This window comes from Candida pseudojiufengensis (assembly GCF_024610245.1).
Source record: "Candida pseudojiufengensis strain CBS 10847 chromosome Unknown scaffold9, whole genome shotgun sequence".
NCBI classification, from domain to species: domain Eukaryota; kingdom Fungi; phylum Ascomycota; class Pichiomycetes; order Serinales; family Debaryomycetaceae; genus Lodderomyces; species Lodderomyces pseudojiufengensis.
The window spans coordinates 167178-190794 of record NW_026261525.1 but is presented as its reverse complement, the minus strand read 5'-3'; the positions used below and the strand labels follow the sequence as shown (position 1 = coordinate 190794).

Here is a 23617-nt window from a genome sequence, read left to right as displayed (position 1 = left end):
AAAAATTATTAAATTAAGTCATTTTAAAAAGTCAATCCATAGTATATAAAGTTCTGATAAGATGCTTCGATCTAAAGTAATTAGCCAAAGGCTTTCTCAAGTACGACGTCTATCGTTAAATACAAGACCCCCAAATTCAATAAGATTGGGCCAGCCGACTCATGAAACAAGACCACATATAATCCCCAGACCTGGTGATTTAACTCCTGGAATATCAGCGGTTGAATATTATCAAAGAAGATTGAAGCTAGCAGCAAAAATGCCAAAAAATTCATTAGCTATAATATTGGGAAACACTACAAAGTATAGTTCTGGAAGTGTATTTTATGATTTTCAACAAGATAACAATTTATATTATTTAACTGGTTGGTTGGAACCAGATTCCGTGATGGCAATTGAGAAAAAGTCGGATCAAGGAAATGATGATGACGTTGTATTTCACATGTTAGTACCACCAAAAGATATACGACGAGAGCTATGGGAAGGATCTAAATCCGGAAAGGAAGGAGCTTATGAAGTTTTCAATGCTGATTCTGTAGAAGATATCAGTAAAGCTTCGAGTTATATAAAGTCATTAATCAATAAAAGTAAGACTGTTTTTTATGATAATAAGTATGATGAGAAGTTGAATGCACCAATTAAACTGTTTTTCAACTTCGGTGGTGAAAAATTTTATGGTTTGAACGACGTGATATTAAATTCAGGTAAGCTTATAAATCCTTTATCTAAATTAATTGCAGAATTGAGAAGCGTGAAATCACCTGGAGAAATTGAAGTTATGCATGCTACTTGTAAAATATCAAGTCGATCTATAAATAAAGCTATGGGTCAAGTCAGTACTAAACATCCGTTTGCTACAGAAAAGACATTAGCAAAGTATTTAGAATATCAATTTGTTAAAGGTGGGTGTGATAAACAAGCATACATACCTGTTGTGGCAAGCGGATCTAACGCTTTATCGATTCATTACACAAGAAATGATGACTTGCTTTATCACGATGAATTGGTATTTATAGATGCAGGTGGTAAATTGGGTGGGTATTGTGCAGATATTTCAAGAGCATGGCCAAATTACAAAAGAGGCTTCACTGAACCTCAAAAAGATTTATATGAAGTGGTTTTATCTACAAACAAAAAATGTATTGAGTTATGTGATGAAAGTTTGAATTATTCTTTACATGATATTCATGAGTTTTCAGTGACTTCGCTTCGGAAAGAGTTAAATAATCTACCTGGTTTCAATGTTAATAATTCGGAGGTTTCTCGTTATTTGTATCCTCATTATATTGGTCATCACTTAGGCTTGGACTTACATGATGTTCCTACAATTTCAAGATATACAAAATTAATTGAGGGTAATGTTATTACTATTGAACCTGGTTTGTATATTCCATATGATGATAAATGGCCCAAACATTTTCAAGGAATTGGAATAAGAATTGAAGATGATGTGGTGGTAGGTAAATCAAACGATGAGATTATTAATTTAACTAGCGGTTGTGTTAAAGAAATTGCTGATATTGAATCGTTGATCCAAGGTGGTATAAGTACTCCTGGTGTTGATGATGAGTTAGTTGTTTTAGATATTTGATACAACACATCAACATTTCCCGGAGTTTTTATCTCATTATTAAGACTATGTACAAAACTTTATCATTAAATACATGTATATATAATTGTATATAAAGAAATTTAAGTTCCAAAAAGGAATTTTGCAACTTAACGACCCAAATTTAATAATAATGAATTCTTAGCTCCTTCTCCTCCATCATCACCTCCGCCATTACTTGGTAAATAGGTAACATTAGGTGAACCAGCTAAAGTGTTTGCTATATCCTTTGAAGCTTCTAGTCTTCTAATCATCAATAAACCATCCCCAGCTTTGGCCAAGGCTTTAGAAACTGCTTCGGCGGATTCGGCTTCACCTTCTGCCCTTATGATACTTGCTTTTTTCTCTTGTTCAGCTTTTTCAACCAAATACTTTGATCTTTCTGCATCTTGTTGAGCAATTTGTTTTTGTTCAACAGCTTTTGTGAATTCTCTTCCAAAAGTCATATGAGTAATTGATACATCATCCAATTCTATATTAAATTCATTCGCTCTTCTTGATAATTCTTGTCTTATTCTAGCTGAAACAACTTCTCTTTGAGTAATTAATTCAGCAGCATCAAATTGTGCTACTATACTTTTCAAAATTTCATTTCCTATCGCAGGTAAAACTCTTTCATCATAATCCAAACCTAAAGTTTGATATATTATTGGTAATTTTGAAATTTCAGGTCTTGTCAAAACTCTTAATGTAAGTGATACATTTTGTAAATCTTTTGACCCAGTTGTAGTTGTTATAACTTTTGGTTTAATTCTAACATCAAATACAATAGCCTTCTGCAACCAGGGAATAACAAAATGTGTTCCTTCTCCAATAACTTGTTGTTCAACACCTTTTAATCTATCAAAAATAATGGCCCTTTTACCACCTGGAACATCATACATTGACGATTGCGCAACAGCAAATGCTATACCCGCTGGTAATGCTATTTTAGATATTAACTCTATAGCTTTTTGAGACATTGTGAGTAATTTTGATGCCAAAATTAGTGAATTTGAACTTAATTTGATTGTATTAGTTGTGTATAAGAAGGATTATGATTTTTACGCATTAATATTAATATACAATATTGCCTATTGTGATTTACACTACCATTTCCAGAGTAGATGCAGAATAAGTTTTCTGAGTTGATCTTGCAAAGAGTTTGTTGAATTCACCTCAAGTGGTTAATTGTTCGATATCACTTGCATAATCTGATGATTAAGATTTAGCCCATTCTTTCTTTTAGAATTGATCGAAAATTTGATATGTTTTAGAGACAAACAGCTAGATTCTATAAAAAAAATTGTCTAAATTTGTAGCCATTAGCTTTATTGAACTTGATTACGAAAAACTTATTTATGATCAACAATTCAAAATTTCTGAGCTTAATTAAATAGATTAATCAGACCGTGATCTTAAACTATTTATAAGTGGGATAATCTTTCAATGTATTTCTTTGCAATAGTTGATACCGTAAGATTACCTATGTATGAAAAATCGTGTACTTGTGTTCAATAATCTGATACGACCAGCCTTTGTTATAGGAGAAATTCTCGAGATTGAATTTAGGAAAAAAGATTAAAAACAAATTTTCTTTTCTGTACTTTACAAGTACAGACGTGTTATAATCTTCATCGAATTAGATCAATCAATCAATCAAGTATTTAACTTAGTAATCAATTAATAAGTCAATCAGTTAAAAAAAAAACAATTAAATCTATCAATCAATCAGTAGTTCAATCAATATATAAGCAATGTCAACATCTTTAGACAGATCACTAGATGATATAATTTCATCATCAAGAAAAACTTTTAAAGGCAAAAGACAAGGTTCTAAATTTGGTAATAAAGGGCATCAACACAAGGTTGGTAAAAAATTGGTTGGTGGCAACAGAAACAAGAAACAAGCCGTTTCATTTAACAGACCAACTGCTCCAAAACCTGCTGCTTCACCTGCTTTTGATTTAACATATGCTACTAAAGTCAATGTATCTGGTTTACCAAGAGATTTAAAACAAGACAACATTAAGGTATGTTTCAAGGTATAATTATGGGTTAAGATGACAGTCTTGAAATTGTTTGAGAATAATTATCTTTTATGGGTATTATAAATTTGATTCGGAAGAGAACATGGATCTTGTTTTACAACACTAGGGTTTCTATGGAGATAAAGTGTGAAATAAGTATAGATTTGGATTTCATGATTTAAATTATCATCTTTTATTTCATGAATTTGGATGACCAATAGATTTGAGGTTCCAGAGACACTACCAATGAACTAAAATATTTTTCCTGAAACTATCTAAAACGAACTTTAAGTTCAAATGGCAATATGTGTCGATCCTTTGACGGGGAATTATTCGATTGAATATTGGGTCTTGACACTAAGCATTCACTCGAGGATATCACGTTTTTGTTTTTATTTTTCATGCTTTTGCCTGTTCTGTTACTTTATGGAAGAAAACGACAAAGAATCAATGATTAATAGGAATTTTAAATTGAACGATTTCAATCCTTGGGTGAAGCGCTCAAATCAAAAGGTTTAAGTTCAAATTAGAGAATATAGATGTAACTGATATGAGTTTACATAGAGCCTCATAATGGGTCATTTTACTATTTTCAATTTCAAGAAATTTGATGCTGAACAGATCCGGTTCTGACATGGTTATGCTTTTTTGTCAATATCAACTGTTCGTGTTTCAGATATCTTCATGTCCATCGATTCCTAGTTTGGTTGTTTTTCAATTTTCCATAGTGTCATTTGTCTCAAACTTTATGATGTGCCTATTCAAGTCATGAATTTTTGTTTCTCAAATTTTTTGAAAGATTTTATCACAAATCCTAACAATTTGATTTTATATAAGTAAACTAACAAATTTAGGAATTTTTTCAATCACAAGTTGGTGGTGTTCAAACCGTTGCATTAAGTTATAATGAAAAAGGTCAATTCAAAGGTTATGCAACTGTTATTTTCAAATCTAACAAAAATGCTGCTTTGGCTGTTGAAAAATATAATGGAGCTTCTATCGATGGGGGTGCTGCAAAGTTAAGATTAGAATTAGTCATTGATACTAGCAAAAAACCTTTAGCTGCTAGAATTGCTGCCAAACCTGTTTTACGTGTTCCACAAGGGAATAAAGTTGACCACAAAAAGAAATTGTTGGCTAAAAAAAATGCCAAAAGACCTGCTAAAAAACCACAACAAAAAAAGAGAACAGTTGAAGAATTAGATCAAGAAATGGCTGATTATTTTCAAAATTGAACAATAATATCTTCAAATATTATTTTTACACGACTTGGTTTGAAAATGTTGTGGTTTTCTCTATTTTGAGTTCTATTGGGTTCTCAGGTTTTCCTTTGTATAGCTTTGTATTTTTTAGTGCTTAAATTCAAAATTTGTTTTGTATCAAAGAGGATTTGTTGTACGTAAAACTCTCCTGTTTCTTATATATTTGTTGCATTAATACTTGATAGTTTTAGTGCACAAGACCACTAAGATTTAATGTCCCCACAAATTCGGAGTTTTACCTCCGTAATGGCATGCATATTGCGTAGAGCATCTAAAGACTTATTAGAATCTTCTTCAAGTTTGAGAAATGCTGACTTGATGATATGTGTATTTCCAGATACTTAGTTGATTTAATTGATAAAATTTCAAATTTCATCAAACTGATAAGAGATCGTACAGACAATAAAAAAATCTGACTCTTATTTACCAATATTCAAACTTTTTTTTAAAAGAAAACCACTCGTGAAAAAAAAATCAAAACACTGCTTCATTTCATTGAACCCCCGGTGTTCAGACAACTGATTCATAGCTCAATTCAATCATAAAGTCCACCTTGCTTTTGTTAACATTCTTTATTTGCTAACTGATATTTGGTAACAATCATTACAGAGTTAACTATTCACAAAACTTCAATCTAATTCAGTTGTAACTGAATAAACATTCATTCATTTCATATTTTAGTATCTCACTTATTTCATCTTTATTTATCTCAATTAATTCATTTTATTTAATTTGATAAATTTAATTCATTTGGTCCATTTGTTTTATTTATTGGTTTCAGATCATATACACATAATATATCTAGTTTATTCTTAACATGTTGAGGTTAAACTTTAAGCAAAGAGGTTTCAAACTTTCTAAGGGAGTTCCTGTCGAGTTTCGATATTTTAGGGGTTTGAATTTAATTAGCAGTAAATGTCACTATTCAACGTTCACACCAGCAGAACCATTGAGCATTCATGATATTAATCAGCAAACTGTTGAAGCAAAGTATGCTGTTAGAGGAAAAATTCCAATCATTGCTGAAGGTTTACAAGAGTTGATCAAACTGTCCCCTACAAATCATGGATTACCTTTCAATAGAATAATTAATGCTAACATTGGTAACCCTCAGCAATTGGATCAAAAACCTTTGACCTGGTATAGACAGGTACTATCAATTTTACAATACCCTGAGCTATTGAATGAAGAAGGGATAAAGTTCCCAAACGATGTGAAAGAAAGAGCTAAAGCAATATTGAAGAATGTTGGATCAATTGGTGCATACTCTCATTCTCAAGGTGCTGCATATTTTAGACAATCTGTTGCTGATTTTATATCTAAAAGAGACGGGTTTCCAGCAAATGCACAAGATATCTTTTTGACTTCAGGGGCTTCAACTGCTGTTTCCTATCTAATTCAGTTATTATCACAGAACGAAAAATCTGGATTTTTAATTCCTATACCTCAGTATCCTCTTTACACAGCGTCAATTGCATTAAATAATTCAAAACCGGTTGGTTATTATTTGGATGAATCGAATCAATGGTCAACTAATCCTAAAGAGATTCGTCAATTACTTAAAGAAAAAGTCAAAGATGGTATAATTATCAAAGCTTTAGTAGTAATAAATCCAGGAAATCCAACTGGTGGTATATTGTCAAAACAAGACATGGTAGAGTTGATAGACATTTGTGCTGAGCATGGGATTGTTTTAATTGCAGATGAAGTGTATCAAGAAAATGTTTTTGATGGTAAATTCTTATCATTCAAACGTGTCTTATCGGAGATGAAAAAGAACTCACCACACTTGTATAAATATGTCCAATTAGCTTCATTACATTCCACTTCCAAAGGTGTTACTGGTGAATGTGGTCAACGTGGTGGTTACATGGAATTAGTTGGATTTAAACCAGCTGTGAAAGATATTATTTTCAAATTGGCTTCAATTAACTTATGTTCTGTAGTCTCAGGTCAGGCCATGGTGGAATTAATGGTAAACCCGCCAAAGGAAGGAGATGAGTCGTATGCAAGATACATATCAGAGACAAATGAGATTCATGACGACTTAAAAGTCCGAGCAGAACATCTTTTCAAGGCATTTAGCGAAATGGAAGACATTCTGGTAGATAAACCACAAGGTGCTATGTATATCTTTCCAAAATTAAACTTCAAACCTGATGTATATCATAAATTATTTTCAAGAGCTAAAAATTCAAATTTACAAATTGATGATGTTTATTGCATTGAATTATTGGAGCATACTGGAATCTGTTGTGTTCCAGGTAATGGATTTGGACAAAGACCTGGAACTTATCATTTAAGAACCACGTTTTTACCTCCAGGAGTTGAATGGGTTGAGAGATGGAAAGATTTTCATTATTCTTTTGTCAACAAGTATAAAGATATGACCTTGATGTAAATTAGCTCAACTTGTAAGTATTAATATAATTTTATGTAATATTTTTAAATCATTAATAATTGACATATATAATAGTGTGTTGGTTTTTTACTACATAATTTATTGAATGGATCCTATCTATAAATGTTTCCTAAATTGATTGATTTGACTACAGTGTAGTCATCCATACCATGTAATGAACCTTCTCTACCAAAGCCTGATTCCTTGACACCACCAAATGGTAAGCTACAATCAGTGAACACACCTGTATTTACACTCACCATACCAGATTCCAAAAATTCAGACATGTACCAAACATTGTTCAAAGATTCACTAAAAATATAAGATGCTAGTCCATATGGAGTATCATTACATATATCTAAAATTTCATCTCTCTTCTCGAATTTTGCAATTGCTGCTAATGGACCAAATGTTTCCTCGTGGAATACTTTAGAATCAAATGGGACATCATATAAAGCTGATGGTGAATAGAAATTCTTACCTAAATTTGATAATCTGCCTCCTTCAACCAAGATTTTTGCTCCTTTATCCAACGCATCTTTCATTTGATCTTCAACCTTAGCTATAGACTTTGTATTTATCAAGCAACCATGAGTAACACCTTCATCTAACCCATTACCAATCTTGAATTTTTTCATGGCCAAAGCAAATTTTTCACAAAATTTATCGTATATTTCCGACTGAACGAAAATTCTGTTTGCACAAACACAAGTTTGTCCCAAAGATCTAAATTTTGAAGCGATTGACTGAGTCACAGCTAGTTCTAGATCGGCATCATTGAATACAATGATTGGTGCATTTCCACCCAATTCCATTGATAATTTTTTCAAAGATGTTGAACTTTGTTTCATTAAAAGCTTTCCAACAGCTGTAGATCCAGTGAAACTAACTTTTTTAATTAATGAATTCTCACAAATCATTTTACCAACCATGGGAGTTGATTCAGTTGATGCTAATACAACATTGAATACACTTGGTGGAAACCCAGCTTCTTTAGCTAAATAGGCCAATGCTAAGGAACTTAAAGGAGTTTGAGAATCTGGTTTCAAAACACAAGTACATCCGACAGCCCATGCTGGAGCTGCTTTTCTAGTAGCCATTGCACTTGGAAAATTAAAAGGACATAATAAACCAACGACTCCCACAGGTTGTTTCAATGTAATAATTTTGTTGTTAGGATTTGTTGGTTGTATCACTTCACCGTAATTTCTCTTAGACTCCTCGGCAAACCATTCAAAGTATGAAGCACCATAAACTATTTCACCTTTTGAGTCAGCAAAACTTTTCCCATTCTCCAATGTGATTAAAGTAGCTAAATCATCTACATTTTCCATTATTAGATTGAATAATTTTCTTAACATCTTGGATCTTTCGTGAACGCTGGTCCTACGAAATGTTTGGAAAGCTTCATAACTTAACTTAATTGCGTGCTCTATCTCTTCAGAAGTTTGCTCTGGTAACTCAGCTATTATTTCTTCTGTTGCTGGATTTATAACTTTGAAGGTTTTTGTTGAATTGGAATTTATGAATTCATTATGAATGAATGGTTTGGTCTGAAATAAATTTTTATTTTTCAACTGAGGTGGTGGTGGATATATCATTGCTAAGAGCAAAGTTTCAATTCTGAAATTTGAATGAACAGTTATTGAGTGAGATTAAGGTTGAAATAAATATTCATCTTCGAGTTTGGTCTGTTATTAATTAACTTTAGCGGATCTTCCTATTAAAGGAATTTCAACAATTTTGACGCGCTAAAATATTTGAAACTCAAATTAAGCTTTGGAGTTGAAATGTTTCCTCATAATTTTCATAATAAGCTCACAGCACTACGAATATCGTGCTAATACTCAACTTGATCAATTAATGCGACTGTTCAAGCGATACAGCTGATCAAAGTCGAATGAATCATTTTAATCAAGTTCAAGTATATTTTTATCTTGAACTTTATGATCAGCAGTTGGATTTCAAGGTCTACTCCTCTTGTCTTTGATCGCTGTGTAATAACGTTGGTTCTATTTCAATTTTTATACTTGCCAGTGTGGTTTAACAAAGCACATCGGGAATGAATTTACTGTAGTGCATGAAAACACTTTTGATACCTCACGGAGTTGAACTTCGAGTTTCATCACTTTTAAGAAAATAAAACTCATTTTGACGACTACGCCAAATTGTTACAAAAAGTGTGCAGTGTCAAGGATTCGAACTTGTCACCGAAGTAAAAAAATAGACTTCAGTGCACGCATTTTACCACTTGGCCACAAAAAAATTGAATTTTTGGTGGCGTAGTGGTTCCGACGATGGCTCTCGACTCGGATTTCGTGCTTCTTGAAGGGTTCGAAACATGCCCTATTTATAGTCCATCCTGTTAAAAGCAAGAGAGTTTCTTTGGCAATCTTAATTCTTATCATTGATTAGCCAGACATGGACCAAATGTATTAGGAGTCATTTACATGATGCAATGAGATTGAGTCGGTAGTAAGTGCCCTACGAAGTTGAGCTACTATCAGATAAATAAAGAAAAAAAAACGGTCATCATAATCACTTTATATCCGAATTTTGCAGCCGAAAGTCCTAATTCAATTTTATGATGAATCTATTAAACTAGTCTAACAAAATAAATCAATCTTACTTATATCCACATAGAACTGTATAAATGACTTTTGAATTAGACCAGGATCTGGAAAAATAAAATCAGTGTCAAAATTGGGTTAATTCTACAATTTAATTTTGCAATATTTTAAAGTGGGAAAATTTTTGATTTGGCATCACTCGGGAAGTATATTGGATGTAGATTCTATTTTTATCTATTATCTAAGGGATCATTTTTAATAATAAAACGGTTTTAAGCATCCCTCCACAAACTTTATTCCTGGTTAATAGCCCAGTCATAAACCTAATATGCAGCTATATTCAAAAGATAAGAATGTGGATGACTCTTAATACCGTTATTTTCCCTCGAATCTATTATGCAAAGAGTGTAGATTGGGATGTAAGAAAGAAAGAGAAAAAAGCACAAGCAAATCAAATCAATCATTTAGTATTTTATATATTACATATTACTTGTATGAATTTGGAAAATATTAATTGTATTTACCTTTACAAACCTAACACCACAAAATACTATGTTTCTATTAAATCACTCTAAATCATTGGTGAATAAAGTTATCCCCAATGGAAATGAGAATAGTAATAGACCTCCAACATTGATTCAATTACCTAGTACATATTTACCCAATCCATTATCACCAAAAGAAATATCTAGACGAGGTACAATACTGTCACCAAAAAGTAAAAACAATAACAAGAATGTGGACACTTACTTTGAAAATGAAACAAAATCGTCAAGCAATCCTGAAGGCGATAAAATAACTAATGATTCAGAACACCACATTCAACCAACTTTGAGAAAGAAAGGTTCATCAGTTAAACGAAAACGATCACATAGAAAAAAATCGGAACAAAATGATAGTCAATCAGAGCAGCCCACATTTAATGGAGTCCCCAATTCCTCTCCAGTGAAATCTGAAAGCGATCACTCCGGCAGATCTGACCCCTATGTGTTGAACATTTTTGATAAAGGACATACCTTGAATGCTTTGGAGTGGATGTTAATTTTAGTCATCTTATTTTTGTTATACAAACTATATAATACGGGCTAGCATGAATTTTATTTTACTGAAGTATAATTTACTCAATCATAAGCTTGTGACTGTTGTGGCCCTTATGCTAGCGAATGAAATTATAGTTTTTGCAACTTTGTTTCAGGATTAGATTTTGTGTCAAAAGAGATGTTGCAATTTAAATCAAAACGCGTCAACTCAGAAAGTCCAAGAGTTTTACTTATAAAAAGTCATGAACCTATGACTACAATAGAAACAAGCAAATCATTGATAGTTGTTGTAAAAGCCATTATTTGGTTATGCAGTTAATCTATGTTTTGAGTTATCTTAATGTTTTAACAAGTGTAATTTGACTCTAATTGTATATAATTCGCATCAAATTTAATTTTAAAGGTAGAGATAATTCTAAATTGAGCGGCAATGCGAGGGACAAGATAAGGATGACAAATAAATCAAGTTTCACTTCCAAAAAGCCTTCTTAATTACATAGATCTACCCTACAGATATATAGCTTTTAAAGGTGGTAGGGTTGTTTAAATTTAAAGAAAGTATAAAACACTATCATCAAAAACAATTACTAAAATCGAATATTAAAAAGCTCGAAGAAAAAAAAAAAAAAATATTAAGAGCAAAGTTTAACATAGCCATAATCTTTTATTATTCTCCCAATAAAATCACTTCCACCCAGATCTAGTCAATAGCTGTACTACATCACATTTATTAAGCATACCTCAATTTTTAACATTGATCAACCTCATACATGATTATAAAATTACAAGAGATTGAAAGATGAGACTCCATTATTTAATATTGACGTTATTATCATCACTTATACCATCAGTTCTTGCAGCTGTTGATATCACATCTCCTGAAGAAGGTGATCAATTTTCAGGCTCATCGGGTGCAGCCAGTGTGCAAATTGAATGGAAAGATGATGATTCAGATGGTGCATTATCATTAGACAACGTAGAATTTTATACCTTAACCTTATGTACTGGTTTATCAGGAACTATTCAACCCACTAAAGTAGTATTAAAAGAACAACAATTTCCATCCAAACAAGCAACACTTAGTGTTTCGCAAAATGATTATGCAAATGGTTATTATTTTGTTCAAATATATACCTCATTTAAAAATGGGGCAACTACAATTCAATATACACCCAGATTTAGATTAACTGGAATGAGTGGGACTGCTGGGACTTATGTAGTCACAGTTACTGGTGACTCACCACAAGGACAAACATCTGGTTATGATCCAGCTACAAATCAAGATTTTTCATCAAGTTTTACAGTTCCATACACTTTGCAAACTGGTAAGACAAGATTCGCTCCTATGCAAATGCAACCAGGTTCAACTGTTACTGCGACTACTTGGTCAAGAAGATTTCCAACAAGTGCTGTTACTTATTATTCCACAAAACAAAAAAGTCCAGTTGTTATGTCAACTATTACTCCAGGTTGGAGTTATACTGCGAGCTCGGAAGTTAATTGGGCATCCGTAGCTCCTTATCCCACAAATTGGTATGCTGCTAGTGAAAGGAAAGTAAGTCATGCTAGCATCACTGCTACAAAGAAAAAGAAGAGATGGTTAGATTAGGTTTATAATGATTTATTATATTTCATATTCAAATTTAAACATACAGTCATTGACTAGTTACTCTACTGACTCCTATGATATGTATAATTTTGACATTGTTAAACTTTTACTCTTCATAATCCGCTTGATCTTAACCTGAGAATTAAGTTCTGCGCTCTCGCTTTTAAATCTTTAGTTAATATTCGAGCCATATGAATTCGACCATTTCAATATACATTTAAAAAAAATCATTCCATACAATCTAGATTGAATTTATATTTTGAGATTATATTCTTTTGGACCTCACTTTTTTTGGAAGGATTATTTAATCAAGATTTTTTTGCCTTGTAGGTCAATCAATTCAATCACCTACTCAGTCATAAAGGAAATTCAATGAACATTATTAAGTGAGGACAAGCAACAACGGAATCAATGTGTATGAAGAAACCACAGTCCCGAAATAGCGAGTCGGTATGTTTGATGTATCTGATCTCTCAGATTTCAAATATAGATCAAAAGCATGAAATAAGTAGGAAGGATAAAGAACATGGCGATAAAGAAATGGCATTTTCAACGATGGATATTGAAAAGCAAGAAATATCCAAAACAAACAACAATGGTAGAATTCATAGATTTGGAGTTGTTATAAATCTGATTGTGCAGATTGTTTCTATGTTGATTATTTTTGGTTATATCTATTCAAACTACTGATGAAATAATGCTTATTAATGAATTTTTTGCATCCTCATTGTACATAAACGAAACAATTTGAAATTAGTTAGAGTCAATTGGATTTTGAGCAGAATATAGGCGTAATTAGATGTATATGCTTGAACTCAACGTTCCACCAGCCCAGTCATTGCGAATTTCTCTCCACTTGCCTTTCTTTGGGTCGATACATATGGTGAGTCTTTTCTCAAATTGTTGGCTCAAAATAAGGCAAATCACTACTTGGCTGTTTAAACATTTTGCATTTTACAGCATCAAATAGGCCTGCGTGGCGAAATGGTTATCGCTTTTGACTTCTATTACTTCTAAGTAATCAAAGGATTCCGGGTTCGAATCCCGGCGTGGGTTTATTTCAAAGCAGCTTTAGCTCACCTGGGAGAGCGTCAGACTGAAGATCTGGAGGTACTGTGTTCGAGCCACAGAAGCTGCACTTTTTTTTTTCAAATTGTTAAATCATCACGAAAAATTTAATACCAAAGACAAGATAATGCTTTCAAAACTTTTCGATTCATGTAGAATTGAAAAGACGTCAAATTATGGAAAAAGTTATTCCTGACTTATAAACAAGTAATTGTTCAAAAACCTTCAATTGGTGCAAAAAAAGAAAAACGAGCAAATGGAAATCAATCATCTATTAATAGTTATTGATACATAATTTTGATTTATTTACTTTTCAACTTAATCTTTTTCGCAGCTGAAACTAATCCTCTATCCTTATTCGCTATACTAATATGATTCGGTGTATAATGAATTAGTTCATTATAAGCAGGAATTGCTGGCTTCACTTTTTCATCGTATGAAATTGGTTTTAAATCTGCCCAAAAACACTCCACCTTAACTTCCAAAGCATTTGTTTCATCATCTATACTAGGTATCCAATATAAACCTAAATCAAAAGTAGAATTAAAATTTAATTTATTAAGGTATATTTTACTAAGTCCATGGACGTCTTTATAATAGAAATTTTCATCCTTTGAAAATCCATCAGGTAATCTTTTGAATGGTGGGATCTCTTTAGAACCATTTTTGAGTATTACTGCCTTGACTTCAGTTCCTGAAAATTCAATATTACATTGTCTACTTTGTGGTGCAACGATGGTAAATTCATCAATATTAATGCCAAACGATTTTGTTTTTGTTGTATTCGAAATTGTTAGATTTAAGTAATCATCCAAGTCTTTGCTTGGCAAAATATTGGGATATAACTTTGTTTCATAAGAACAAACTTCATTTCCATCAGATTGTTTTAAGCAATTTATAGACGTATTAGATTGTTCAATTGATGGTAAACTTTTCAATGCTTCTTTTACATAATTTTGTCTTCCATATACATTAACAAACGTATTTTTACCACTCAACACTTGAATAAATCTTAATTTCATAGGATTCTTTACGTTAAATGGTTCTTTTATCGATATTGTAAATGATCCTATTATTGATAGTATAAGAACCAAAAAAATTATGAATCTGTTAAACTTTTGAACAAAAGGAATCATTGGGACAACCAACGCAATAGCAAATGCTTGTAATATAAAATAGACCGTTTCTTCTCCTGATAGGGATTCTTGTATAGTCTTATTCACTCCCTCTATCAAAAGCCATCCAGAATTGTATATTAAGAAAAATGACAAAGGAACGGTTAGCAAATATTGTAAAGACCATTCATAGTTAAAATCTTGCAGCGTTCTTTCGACCTTCTGTTGCTCGTCTGGTTCGTCCAGATCGTCATTCTCATCAGATGAATATCTTTCTTCCACATTCCCATTCAACAATGGCTCTTCTTCTACATTCCTTACTGTCTCGTCTTTCTTTCTCAGAAATAGAGTCCAGCCTAATAAACCTAAAAATGATGTAACAGTCTCCAAGAAAAATAATATTGTAAATCCATATTCACCTGTATGATTTTTATTCTTTTCCCAAATGAAACCACTAATAGTACTAAACACCAACACCAACCAATATATAAAAGACACCTGAATAATACAGATTAGTTTGAAATCATTATGGTCTCGATGGGAAGTATAGCTAGATAAATTTGAAAAAAGATAAAGTATTAAAACCAGGAATGACGATATGGTGATGACATATAAATATGGACTGGACGATGGTAATAAAGGGTTGACGGATTTAAAAATTTGATTAACAATAAACGAAACAATCAAAGTTGTAACAAATAACGAAACAGGTACAAATAAAAATGATCCGGCTGTAAGTTCCAAATTTCTATACTTCAAGGCTGTGAAAATTAATATACCATTCACTATTGGAAATAAAAAAATTAAAATCACGTTAATAATGAACAATCTTGATTCAGGTAGTGAGAAAAAGTGATTGAACGATGAAAAAAAGATAGCTGATTCTGATTCACCATCATCATCGATATTTTTTTCCGAAATAAATTTGGTAAAATCTATGGCATTTGAAAGCATATGCCATAAGGATTTGATGTTGATATTTTTTATATTATCTAAGCCTGTGTGGTAAATATCTCTTGGTTTATAAAAAGCTAAATCTAAACCCCTAAGACCAGCCTCATGATATATCTTATAATCGGTTTCACTATGTATGTATCCATTAGCAAATCCTTGCTGAAAAATTGAAGTAGCATAAGGAAATCTAACATTGGAGAAATATTTAACAACACCGTAGTCTGTTCCTCTAAATAAAATAGCTTTCCCTCCAGCACCGGTGCCTTCCAAATTTAAAAAGTATTTCACATCTTGAAACCATGGATGCTCAACAAAAGCTGCAGCTCCGTAAAGCCCAAATTCTTCATCGTTATTGAAGTTGAAAACAATGGTTCTTTCCGGTTGTTTCTGTTCGCTATAGTATCTCAAAACTCCAAGTAAACTTGCTATACCCATTCCATCATCAGTAACACCAAAACTCGTCGGTACGGAATCATAATGTGCACTCAATAAATAACCAGGGAGCAGTGGGTTTCTTCCCTTTATTTTCACTAATATATTATTACTTTCAAAATAAACTATATCTTTAGGACTAAAATATGTATGGTTAAGCACAATAGTATTGTTGTTGTCCACTTCAATGTAGGCAATTCCTTCAACTATTTCATTTATTGTTGAATTTAAATAATCGTGAACTTTATCGTTGGCTGTTGATGCATATGGATGTTCGTATTTTGATATAATCTCCAAGTCTAACCAAGACTTTTTTAACAATTCTTTTTCATACTTATTATCAGGTAATTTGATGCTATAATCTAATGAGTTTTCATAATATGATAAACTGATTGCTATTACTGCTGTTAAAATGACAAACAAAGATAATGACGTTTTTCTATATCCAAAAACTTCTCTAAAAAATCTTATTATGAAGTTGGGGTTCTGGTGCTTGTGATTTGATTTAGAATGATGTTGATTGTGTTGATTAGTATTATTGCTATGATTGACACTTTCATGCAGCAGATTGGAATCCCCTGGTTCAGTCATGATTTAGTTTACAAATAATGATGTCCAGATAAACCTAATCAATTGCTGTAAAACCGAGTTTGAATTTTAAAATTTGTTGTCTTGAATTGGCGAAGATGTCTCTTTTATTAGCCTAAGACAAATTTCTTCTTTAGTACTTGCAACCAGTTCCAATTCAAAAATACGAATATTTTTGTGGATTGTTTTGATAAAAAATAAAACAATTGCTTGCTACCAAATACAACATGAGGCTAAACTCAATGAGAATGAATTATTATTTATGAAATCACTATTTACCAATTATCAATCCAAGTGAAGAGTGTCTTAATCTGGCAGAAATGAAGTCTTGGAGGCCAGGAAAATTTATCATGACGGATTGATGCACATGGGATAAGATGGAATTGTTTATTTAGCAATCATAGATTCTAATACCCTCTCTACTGAGATAATTAAGATTAATAAATGAAATTCCTGGCCAAACAATTGATTCAAAAAAAAAAAGTATTCAATTTGAAACTTATGCTTTGTTGTCAGACCGTGTCAGAAACAATTGGTACAACTTAAGTAATGATGTCAAACGAATTATTGTTCAAAAAAGATTTCTATGAATCCGAATCTCGTATTTAGTATTTAAAAAAAAAGTATATTTAGGTGAAAAAAAATGGAAAAATAAATGGTAAAACCCCATAAACATTAAAATTAAAATCTACAATTTTATCGATTTTCGAGGATAGATATCATCTAACTCAACTTCATCTTCAGCTTTCTTATCAAGGATGCCAGAATTCGCCCCATTAAAAAATGATCTTTTGTTGAGAGCGGCCAAGGGAGAAAAAGTTGAAAGACCGCCCATTTGGATTATGCGTCAAGCAGGTCGATACTTACCAGAGTATCATGAAGTTAAGGGAAATAAGAATTTTTTTGAAGCATGTCAAGATGCTGAAACTGCTTCTACCATCACGATTCAACCTGTTGACCATTTTGATGGATTGATAGATGCAGCAATTATATTTAGTGATATATTGGTTATACCTCAAGCTATGGGATTTGAAATAAATATGGTTGATGGGAAGGGTCCAGTCTTTGAGTCCCCGTTAAGACACCCAGACGACTTATCAAGAATTGATCTTCATCCAGATGTGAAAGTTAAACTAAAATGGGCTTATGAAGCAATTACGTTAACTAGAACTAAGTTGAATGGAAGAGTGCCGTTATTAGGATTTGTTGGAGCTCCATGGACATTATTAGTATATATGACTGAAGGACAAGGATCGAAAATGTTCAGATTTGCGAAACAATGGATTTTTGAATATCCTGAAGCTGCCCATAAACTATTACAAGCTACTTGTGAAGCATGTATAGAGTTCTTAGCTCAACAAGTCGTTGCCGGAGCACAAATGTTACAAGTTTTTGAATCTTGGGCTGGAGAATTAGGTCCAGATGATTTCAATGAATTCTCATTGCCATACTTAAGGTTAATTGCATATAAATTGCCAAAAAGATTAAAAGAGTTGGGTATCGAAGATAAAATACCTTTGACGGTATTTGCTAAAGGAGCATGGTATGCATTAGATGACTTATGTAATTCAGGATACGATTGTGTATCGCTTGATTGGTTATACGATCCAGAAGAAGCAAGAAAAGTTGTAGGAGATAGAAGAATAACTTTACAAGGAAATTTAGACCCTGGTGTTATGTATGGAAGTGATGAATTGATTGATAGAAAAGTTGAAACAATGATTAAAAAATTCGGAACTCAAAACTACATAATAAATTTTGGACATGGTACTCATCCATTTATGAAACCTGAGAAGATTGAATATTTTTTGAAACAATGTCATAAATATGGTTTAAAATATTAGATTTCGGTAAGATGCATAAAATATGAATAATGACTCACCCTTTATCTTGTCCATAACAATCTTGTATATATTGTACCTTTTTTAAAAAAATAGATAGGAAATTGATTCTTCGTAAAATCATCAAATGATGTTTTTTGTACTTGTGTTTGATATTTGTATATTGTTTATAAAATTTAGTCATATACTGTTTCTGTTGCTAAACAGAAAGTTGCAAAACAAAAAAAGTTTGAAAATTGTGAATAAAGGAAGGTATTACACCAACACAATACCTAAAGAGAACAAGACAATGTCATCTAATGATATAACAAACGGATATATATACGACTTGGACGAAGGTCTTTTGCACTCACTAAAATTACTATCGTTCGATATAACAACTTTTGAAACTGTTGAATCAAAAAATGAGTCCACAATTAGTCCTAAGGTGACTCCGAAAACAATCGATTATTACAAATCAGACCTACACAGATACAATTTGAAAAGAGCTCAGCGAAATCTACCTCCTATCAATGAAGAAGAATTTGAGAATATATTAGAAACGCAATCAATTGAGAGCCTTTCTGGCTCAGAAGAAGAATCAGACGACAATTTAGAGGATGAAACAGATAATAATCAACAAGAACTCAAAGTAGACTCTTTGATCAAAAACTTGGAAAAAATGGAAATTAAAGAGAACGAGTCCTATAAATCGCATCTTAACACCAGAAGCCCGTTTCTTTTATTTGCCTCATCAATGATTACAAATGAATCAGCTATTGGAGTTTATAAAATAACTTTTAATGAAGATAACATCAATGATCCTTTAAATACTTTACAAAATAGTCAACGAATCAACAATGCAAAGTCAGCAATTTTTATGATTGGCGGGGGCCATTTTGCTGGAGCAATAATTTCACATGAGAGAAAACCTAATTCAACGAAAGCTTCCAAATTGGATCGAGTAAATTTAATCGAATCAAAAACATTTCATAGATATACCACGAGAAGAAAACAAGGTGGAGCACAAAGTGCGAGTGATAAGACTCGAGGTAAAGCAATTTCAACTGGTTCTAGTATTAGAAGATACAATGAAAAGGCATTGATGGAGGAGGTAAGAGAGTTATTATCTAGATGGGCTCAACTTTTAAATGAATGTGAAGCAATATATATAAGAGCAAATGGACCAACAAATAAGAAAGTTTTGATTGGTTACGAAAATTCTCCACTTCGAGCAGATGATAAAAGAATTCACAAAATTCCATTTTCAACGCAACGGGCTAGTTTGTCAGAAGTGAAAAGAAGTTGGGTGGAATTGACACATTTGAAAGTTGTTGAAATACCGAAGGTGGTAGTAGCCTCAGAGAATGAAACGAAACAGAAAGAAATTGGGGAAAAGACGGAACGATCTAAAGAAGATAAAAGGTCAAACGATATATCAAATGAAATCATGCCTCATTTCAAAAAACAGAAGGCTCCAAAATTTTTGAAATGGGTCAGTGACAACAGTATTGACGTGAACACATTTCAAATCAATTCCGATGAAAGTTTGAATAACACACCAACGTTTTTGCATTACGCGTCATCTCATGGTTTGAGTCATATGATACATGTATTACTAGTGAACTTAAAAGCATCACCATTGGTAAAAAACTACGCGGGAAGATATCCGGCTGAAGTAGGAACCCCGGCATCAAAAAAAGCATTCCAAATTGCGAGATTTAACTTAGGAGAAGAGTTTTGTGATTGGGAAGAAGCTAAGGTTGGTATTCCGAAATCCAAAGAGCAATTTGAAGAGGAAGATAGGATTATCGAAGACGCAGCAAGAGCTGAAAAGAAAAATCTTTTGAGATCTCAGATAGATGCTAAAACTACAACTAACACTGCTCAATCTCAGATGAATTTAGACCGAAATTTTGCTGGTTTGAGTGATGATCAGAAAACCAAAATTATGAGAGAACAGAGAGCCAGAGCCGCGGAAGCTAGAATGAAACAGAAGTGTATAACTTAATGAAAATTTCATCTTAAAATAAATTTCCTGACAAGAATATCCAAGAACTATTAATTCTTGTATAATTTTTAATGCCGATACATAGAGTAGAACATCCCCAAAATTTCTCTCTCCTCCGTCGTCAAATTTCATTTGAATATTCGTGTAATGAAGCACAGTTGACAAAAATAGTAGTCAAATGTGCTAAATTAGCTGAAATATGACGAAGTAATTCGTTTCGTGAATCTGGTGCAAAAAATAAAAGTAGTCAAAAGTACGACCGACAAATTCAACTATTTTATAATCAATGGACACTTCCGATATCTTACTATACGGTTGAGAGTCTATACCAATGTTTCAGTTGAGTTCTTATTGATGAGTTGCAAATACCAGAAATAACTTTTCAAGGGACAGAATTTTAGAGAATATTTAACATGACAAAATCTTTTAGAGTTTTAGAGAATAATTAAAATGACAAGCAGAAATCGAATTTTATTACCTTTATGTATCAAATTATTTTTTTAATTAACTTAAGGTAGAATTGGTTTAAGAAACAAGCGACTTCATCTTGGATCTGAGAAGTTGGTCAAACTTCATCATTTAAAGGAAGTAATGGGGTCTTACCTTTCACAGCTATACACGCTTACGAAAATTCTAAAATGTAAGACAATTAGTGATACACAACTATATTAGATAAGAGATCTTCGATTTGGAGTTTTTACTCAACCAGACTTTGACATTGACCTATTTATCACTCCAGATGCTGCAAGGTACTGCTTTATTTTCCACTAGATTCATTTACTGTTTTCAAAATGTTATCAAATCATCAAGGCGGGAGAGTTGTTTCGAATGTTTTTGCGAGCTACATCGAACCTTAAGGCGAGTCTAGGAAATTGTTACATTAGCGCATTTGAGTTTAGATCCCATTAAGACTGATTGAACTTCAATGTCACAGTCATCTATCATGTTTCAAATGTTACACTATCATCATGATGAAATGTAAATGAACTACGCATATATCTATGACTAGATATAAGGATTCCCTTAACAATCCGACCATTCACTCCAAAATCTGCTTTTGCTTTTCTGGTATATCCCCCACATCAGTAACCTACTATCAAAAAAAATTCATCTAAACGTGTCAGCACTTTCTTAGCTGCGAAGACGTCTCACTCCACCTAGCGTGGTACAGTTTTCACGTATACTGAATCATCATTGCAAAACGTAGAGGATGAACTTCATCATCAACACAAGATCAAGTGTACAATAGAAGTGAATTCCACCGGAAGGAAAAAAACTTAACAGGAAAGGAATGCAGTACATGAAGTAAATTGCGCTTATTTGTCTTGAGATATGAGAATGAACTCTCGATTCTTGGTACGGATGTTTAATATAATTTGATAAAATTATATATGGCTGTGCTCTGTAGGTACGGATGTTTCAGCTAATTTGATATGCTATTTGTTTCGTAGGTACGGATGTTATAATTAATTTGATATGCTACATGGTTTTGAGGTACGGATGTTTATGATATTTTGATATGCTTTGATTAATTTGTTATGCTATATATTTCGGAGGTACGGATGTTTCAGATAATTTGATATGCTATTTGTTGAGCATAACAAAAATCCTTTGTACAGCAGTACCTACACGAGTGGTCCAGACATTTAACGGATATTATGATAAACAAGGAAACAATGGTTTGGAGAAGAGCATCTTAATTGAAGGCGGTCCTTGCCTGACTGACATCGATCATCGAAATAAGTCCTTATAAGATCTAATAATATAAATCAGGGATGCACTTCATTTCATACAAGCAAACTGGTAACCAGAATATGACCAAGCTGAGGTTCTTCGAAACATGCAACAGCCTCCTAGTAACTTAAAATGATCCTAACAAATGTGAATCAAAGTCAAAGATGAAGTACAAGGCTAGTATTTCAGGCCGAACACAATCATTCAACCAAAGAAATGACCATTCTCTATGATTCATCTCTAGAACCTTGGCAATTGGATGACGCTTCCACTTGACCGAAGGCAATGGGAATTCCAACTACTATTCCAGTCGAACAAGCCAGACAGGAAACCTAGCAACCAAAGACTACTCCGAACCGTAATTTGGACAACTCAATGTGCCAGCCACATGCCAAGCATATCATATTTCTCCCTCTAGCGTAACAATATAAGTTTATAGCGCATAACAAAATAAGTTTATAGCGCATAACAAAATAATAGCCACAGCATAACAATAATCCAGACTTAGCATAACAAAATGTAAAACATAGCATAACAAGTTTTCGTCACAGGCATAACAAAAAAGCGAAAGTAATAGCTAATAAACTAAAGCTAAAGGCTCTTTTGAACAAACTGAGCATGTAAATTGTTCTCGCAGAATCAGCAAAGCTCCCCCTACATGGAAATCTGAATTATCCAGCCAATGACTAAGTTGTTACACAACCATTCAATAGTAAGCTCTGGTGGTTTCAATCACAAATCATGGATGAATATGAACTTAAACCACCCAACTCATATTTTAAACAACTTCAAACCAGGAAACCAGCCGCCAAATAAAAGTTTACTATCAAATAAGCACCCAATAACCCGTCAAAACAAAAAAAATGAAAGCATTCAAGCTATCACAGTCAAGACATGACTGATTAAATAGTAAAACCTGCAATTTCGGCCAGTACAAAATACGTGCTACATCAAAACTAACTAGTCTACTACTCGCAAACTGGCAATCAAACTGAACTGGTTTTTTGCTTCGAATATGATTTATAGCTACCAAAACCTAACAATTTCGCATCTCCACGTAAAACATATAAATAAACAAGAACCAAACAATAATTACTCGTGAATCCACGGGTACCTTGAACTAAAATTCTCCATATAGATATAAAAACAAACTTTGGCTACATCACAAAAACTATATCAAATTTTACAACCTTTCCTTCAAAAACATTAATTCATGATAGTTGTTCAGCTAAATAAGCTAAGAGTGAGACCCAAAAGAATAAAACAAAAACAAATGCTAACACTTGAATAAAAAGCTAGCACTGTAGTTCAGAATAAATCTAATAAACTCGCATGAATCTTCAAATACAAATTGAGCTCCGCGTAAAAGAAACAAATAAGCAAAATAAAGACATA

The 23617-nt window shown here is 32.6% G+C and overlaps 10 protein-coding genes across 10 annotated transcripts; 7 read left to right on the top strand and 3 right to left on the bottom strand. All coding sequences in view use genetic code 12, as the record gives it.

Moving 5' to 3' along the window:
• Positions 1-61: 61 nt before the first annotated feature.
• Positions 62-1591, top strand: KGF55_001431 (aminopeptidase; the record flags this gene model as incomplete). Its single annotated transcript, XM_051756006.1, has 1 exon — positions 62-1591. One exon carries the CDS (start codon positions 62-64, stop codon positions 1589-1591), a length of 1530 nt encoding a protein of 509 aa, XP_051615742.1.
• Positions 1592-1719: 128 nt separating this feature from the next.
• On the bottom strand, positions 1720-2571 carry KGF55_001430 (prohibitin subunit; the record flags this gene model as incomplete). The annotated part of the gene is made up of 1 exon (XM_051756005.1): positions 1720-2571. One exon carries the CDS (start codon positions 2569-2571, stop codon positions 1720-1722), a length of 852 nt encoding a protein of 283 aa, XP_051615741.1.
• Positions 2572-3345: 774 nt separating this feature from the next.
• KGF55_001429 (RNA-binding protein) lies at positions 3346-4853 on the top strand (the record flags this gene model as incomplete). Its single annotated transcript, XM_051756004.1, has 2 exons — positions 3346-3621; positions 4473-4853. 2 exons carry the CDS (start codon positions 3346-3348, stop codon positions 4851-4853), a joined length of 657 nt encoding a protein of 218 aa, XP_051615740.1.
• An 844-nt stretch (positions 4854-5697) lies between these two features.
• Positions 5698-7281, top strand: ALT1 (alanine transaminase; the record flags this gene model as incomplete). The annotated part of the gene is made up of 1 exon (XM_051756003.1): positions 5698-7281. The coding sequence occupies one exon, from the start codon at positions 5698-5700 to the stop codon at positions 7279-7281; it is 1584 nt and encodes a 527-aa protein (XP_051615739.1).
• Positions 7282-7394: 113 nt separating this feature from the next.
• On the bottom strand, positions 7395-8882 carry KGF55_001427 (succinate-semialdehyde dehydrogenase (NAD(P)(+)); the record flags this gene model as incomplete). The annotated part of the gene is made up of 1 exon (XM_051756002.1): positions 7395-8882. The coding sequence occupies one exon, from the start codon at positions 8880-8882 to the stop codon at positions 7395-7397; it is 1488 nt and encodes a 495-aa protein (XP_051615738.1).
• Positions 8883-10403: 1521 nt separating this feature from the next.
• Positions 10404-10940, top strand: KGF55_001426 (uncharacterized protein; the record flags this gene model as incomplete). The annotated part of the gene is made up of 1 exon (XM_051756000.1): positions 10404-10940. The coding sequence occupies one exon, from the start codon at positions 10404-10406 to the stop codon at positions 10938-10940; it is 537 nt and encodes a 178-aa protein (XP_051615737.1).
• Positions 10941-11690: 750 nt separating this feature from the next.
• Positions 11691-12500, top strand: KRE9 (Kre9p; the record flags this gene model as incomplete). The annotated part of the gene is made up of 1 exon (XM_051755999.1): positions 11691-12500. The coding sequence occupies one exon, from the start codon at positions 11691-11693 to the stop codon at positions 12498-12500; it is 810 nt and encodes a 269-aa protein (XP_051615736.1).
• A 1370-nt stretch (positions 12501-13870) lies between these two features.
• KGF55_001424 (uncharacterized protein) lies at positions 13871-16660 on the bottom strand (the record flags this gene model as incomplete). The annotated part of the gene is made up of 1 exon (XM_051755998.1): positions 13871-16660. The coding sequence occupies one exon, from the start codon at positions 16658-16660 to the stop codon at positions 13871-13873; it is 2790 nt and encodes a 929-aa protein (XP_051615735.1).
• A 755-nt stretch (positions 16661-17415) lies between these two features.
• KGF55_001423 (uroporphyrinogen decarboxylase) lies at positions 17416-18501 on the top strand (the record flags this gene model as incomplete). The annotated part of the gene is made up of 1 exon (XM_051755997.1): positions 17416-18501. The coding sequence occupies one exon, from the start codon at positions 17416-17418 to the stop codon at positions 18499-18501; it is 1086 nt and encodes a 361-aa protein (XP_051615734.1).
• Positions 18502-18787: 286 nt separating this feature from the next.
• Positions 18788-20488, top strand: KGF55_001422 (uncharacterized protein; the record flags this gene model as incomplete). The annotated part of the gene is made up of 1 exon (XM_051755996.1): positions 18788-20488. One exon carries the CDS (start codon positions 18788-18790, stop codon positions 20486-20488), a length of 1701 nt encoding a protein of 566 aa, XP_051615733.1.
• Positions 20489-23617: the final 3129 nt, after the last annotated feature.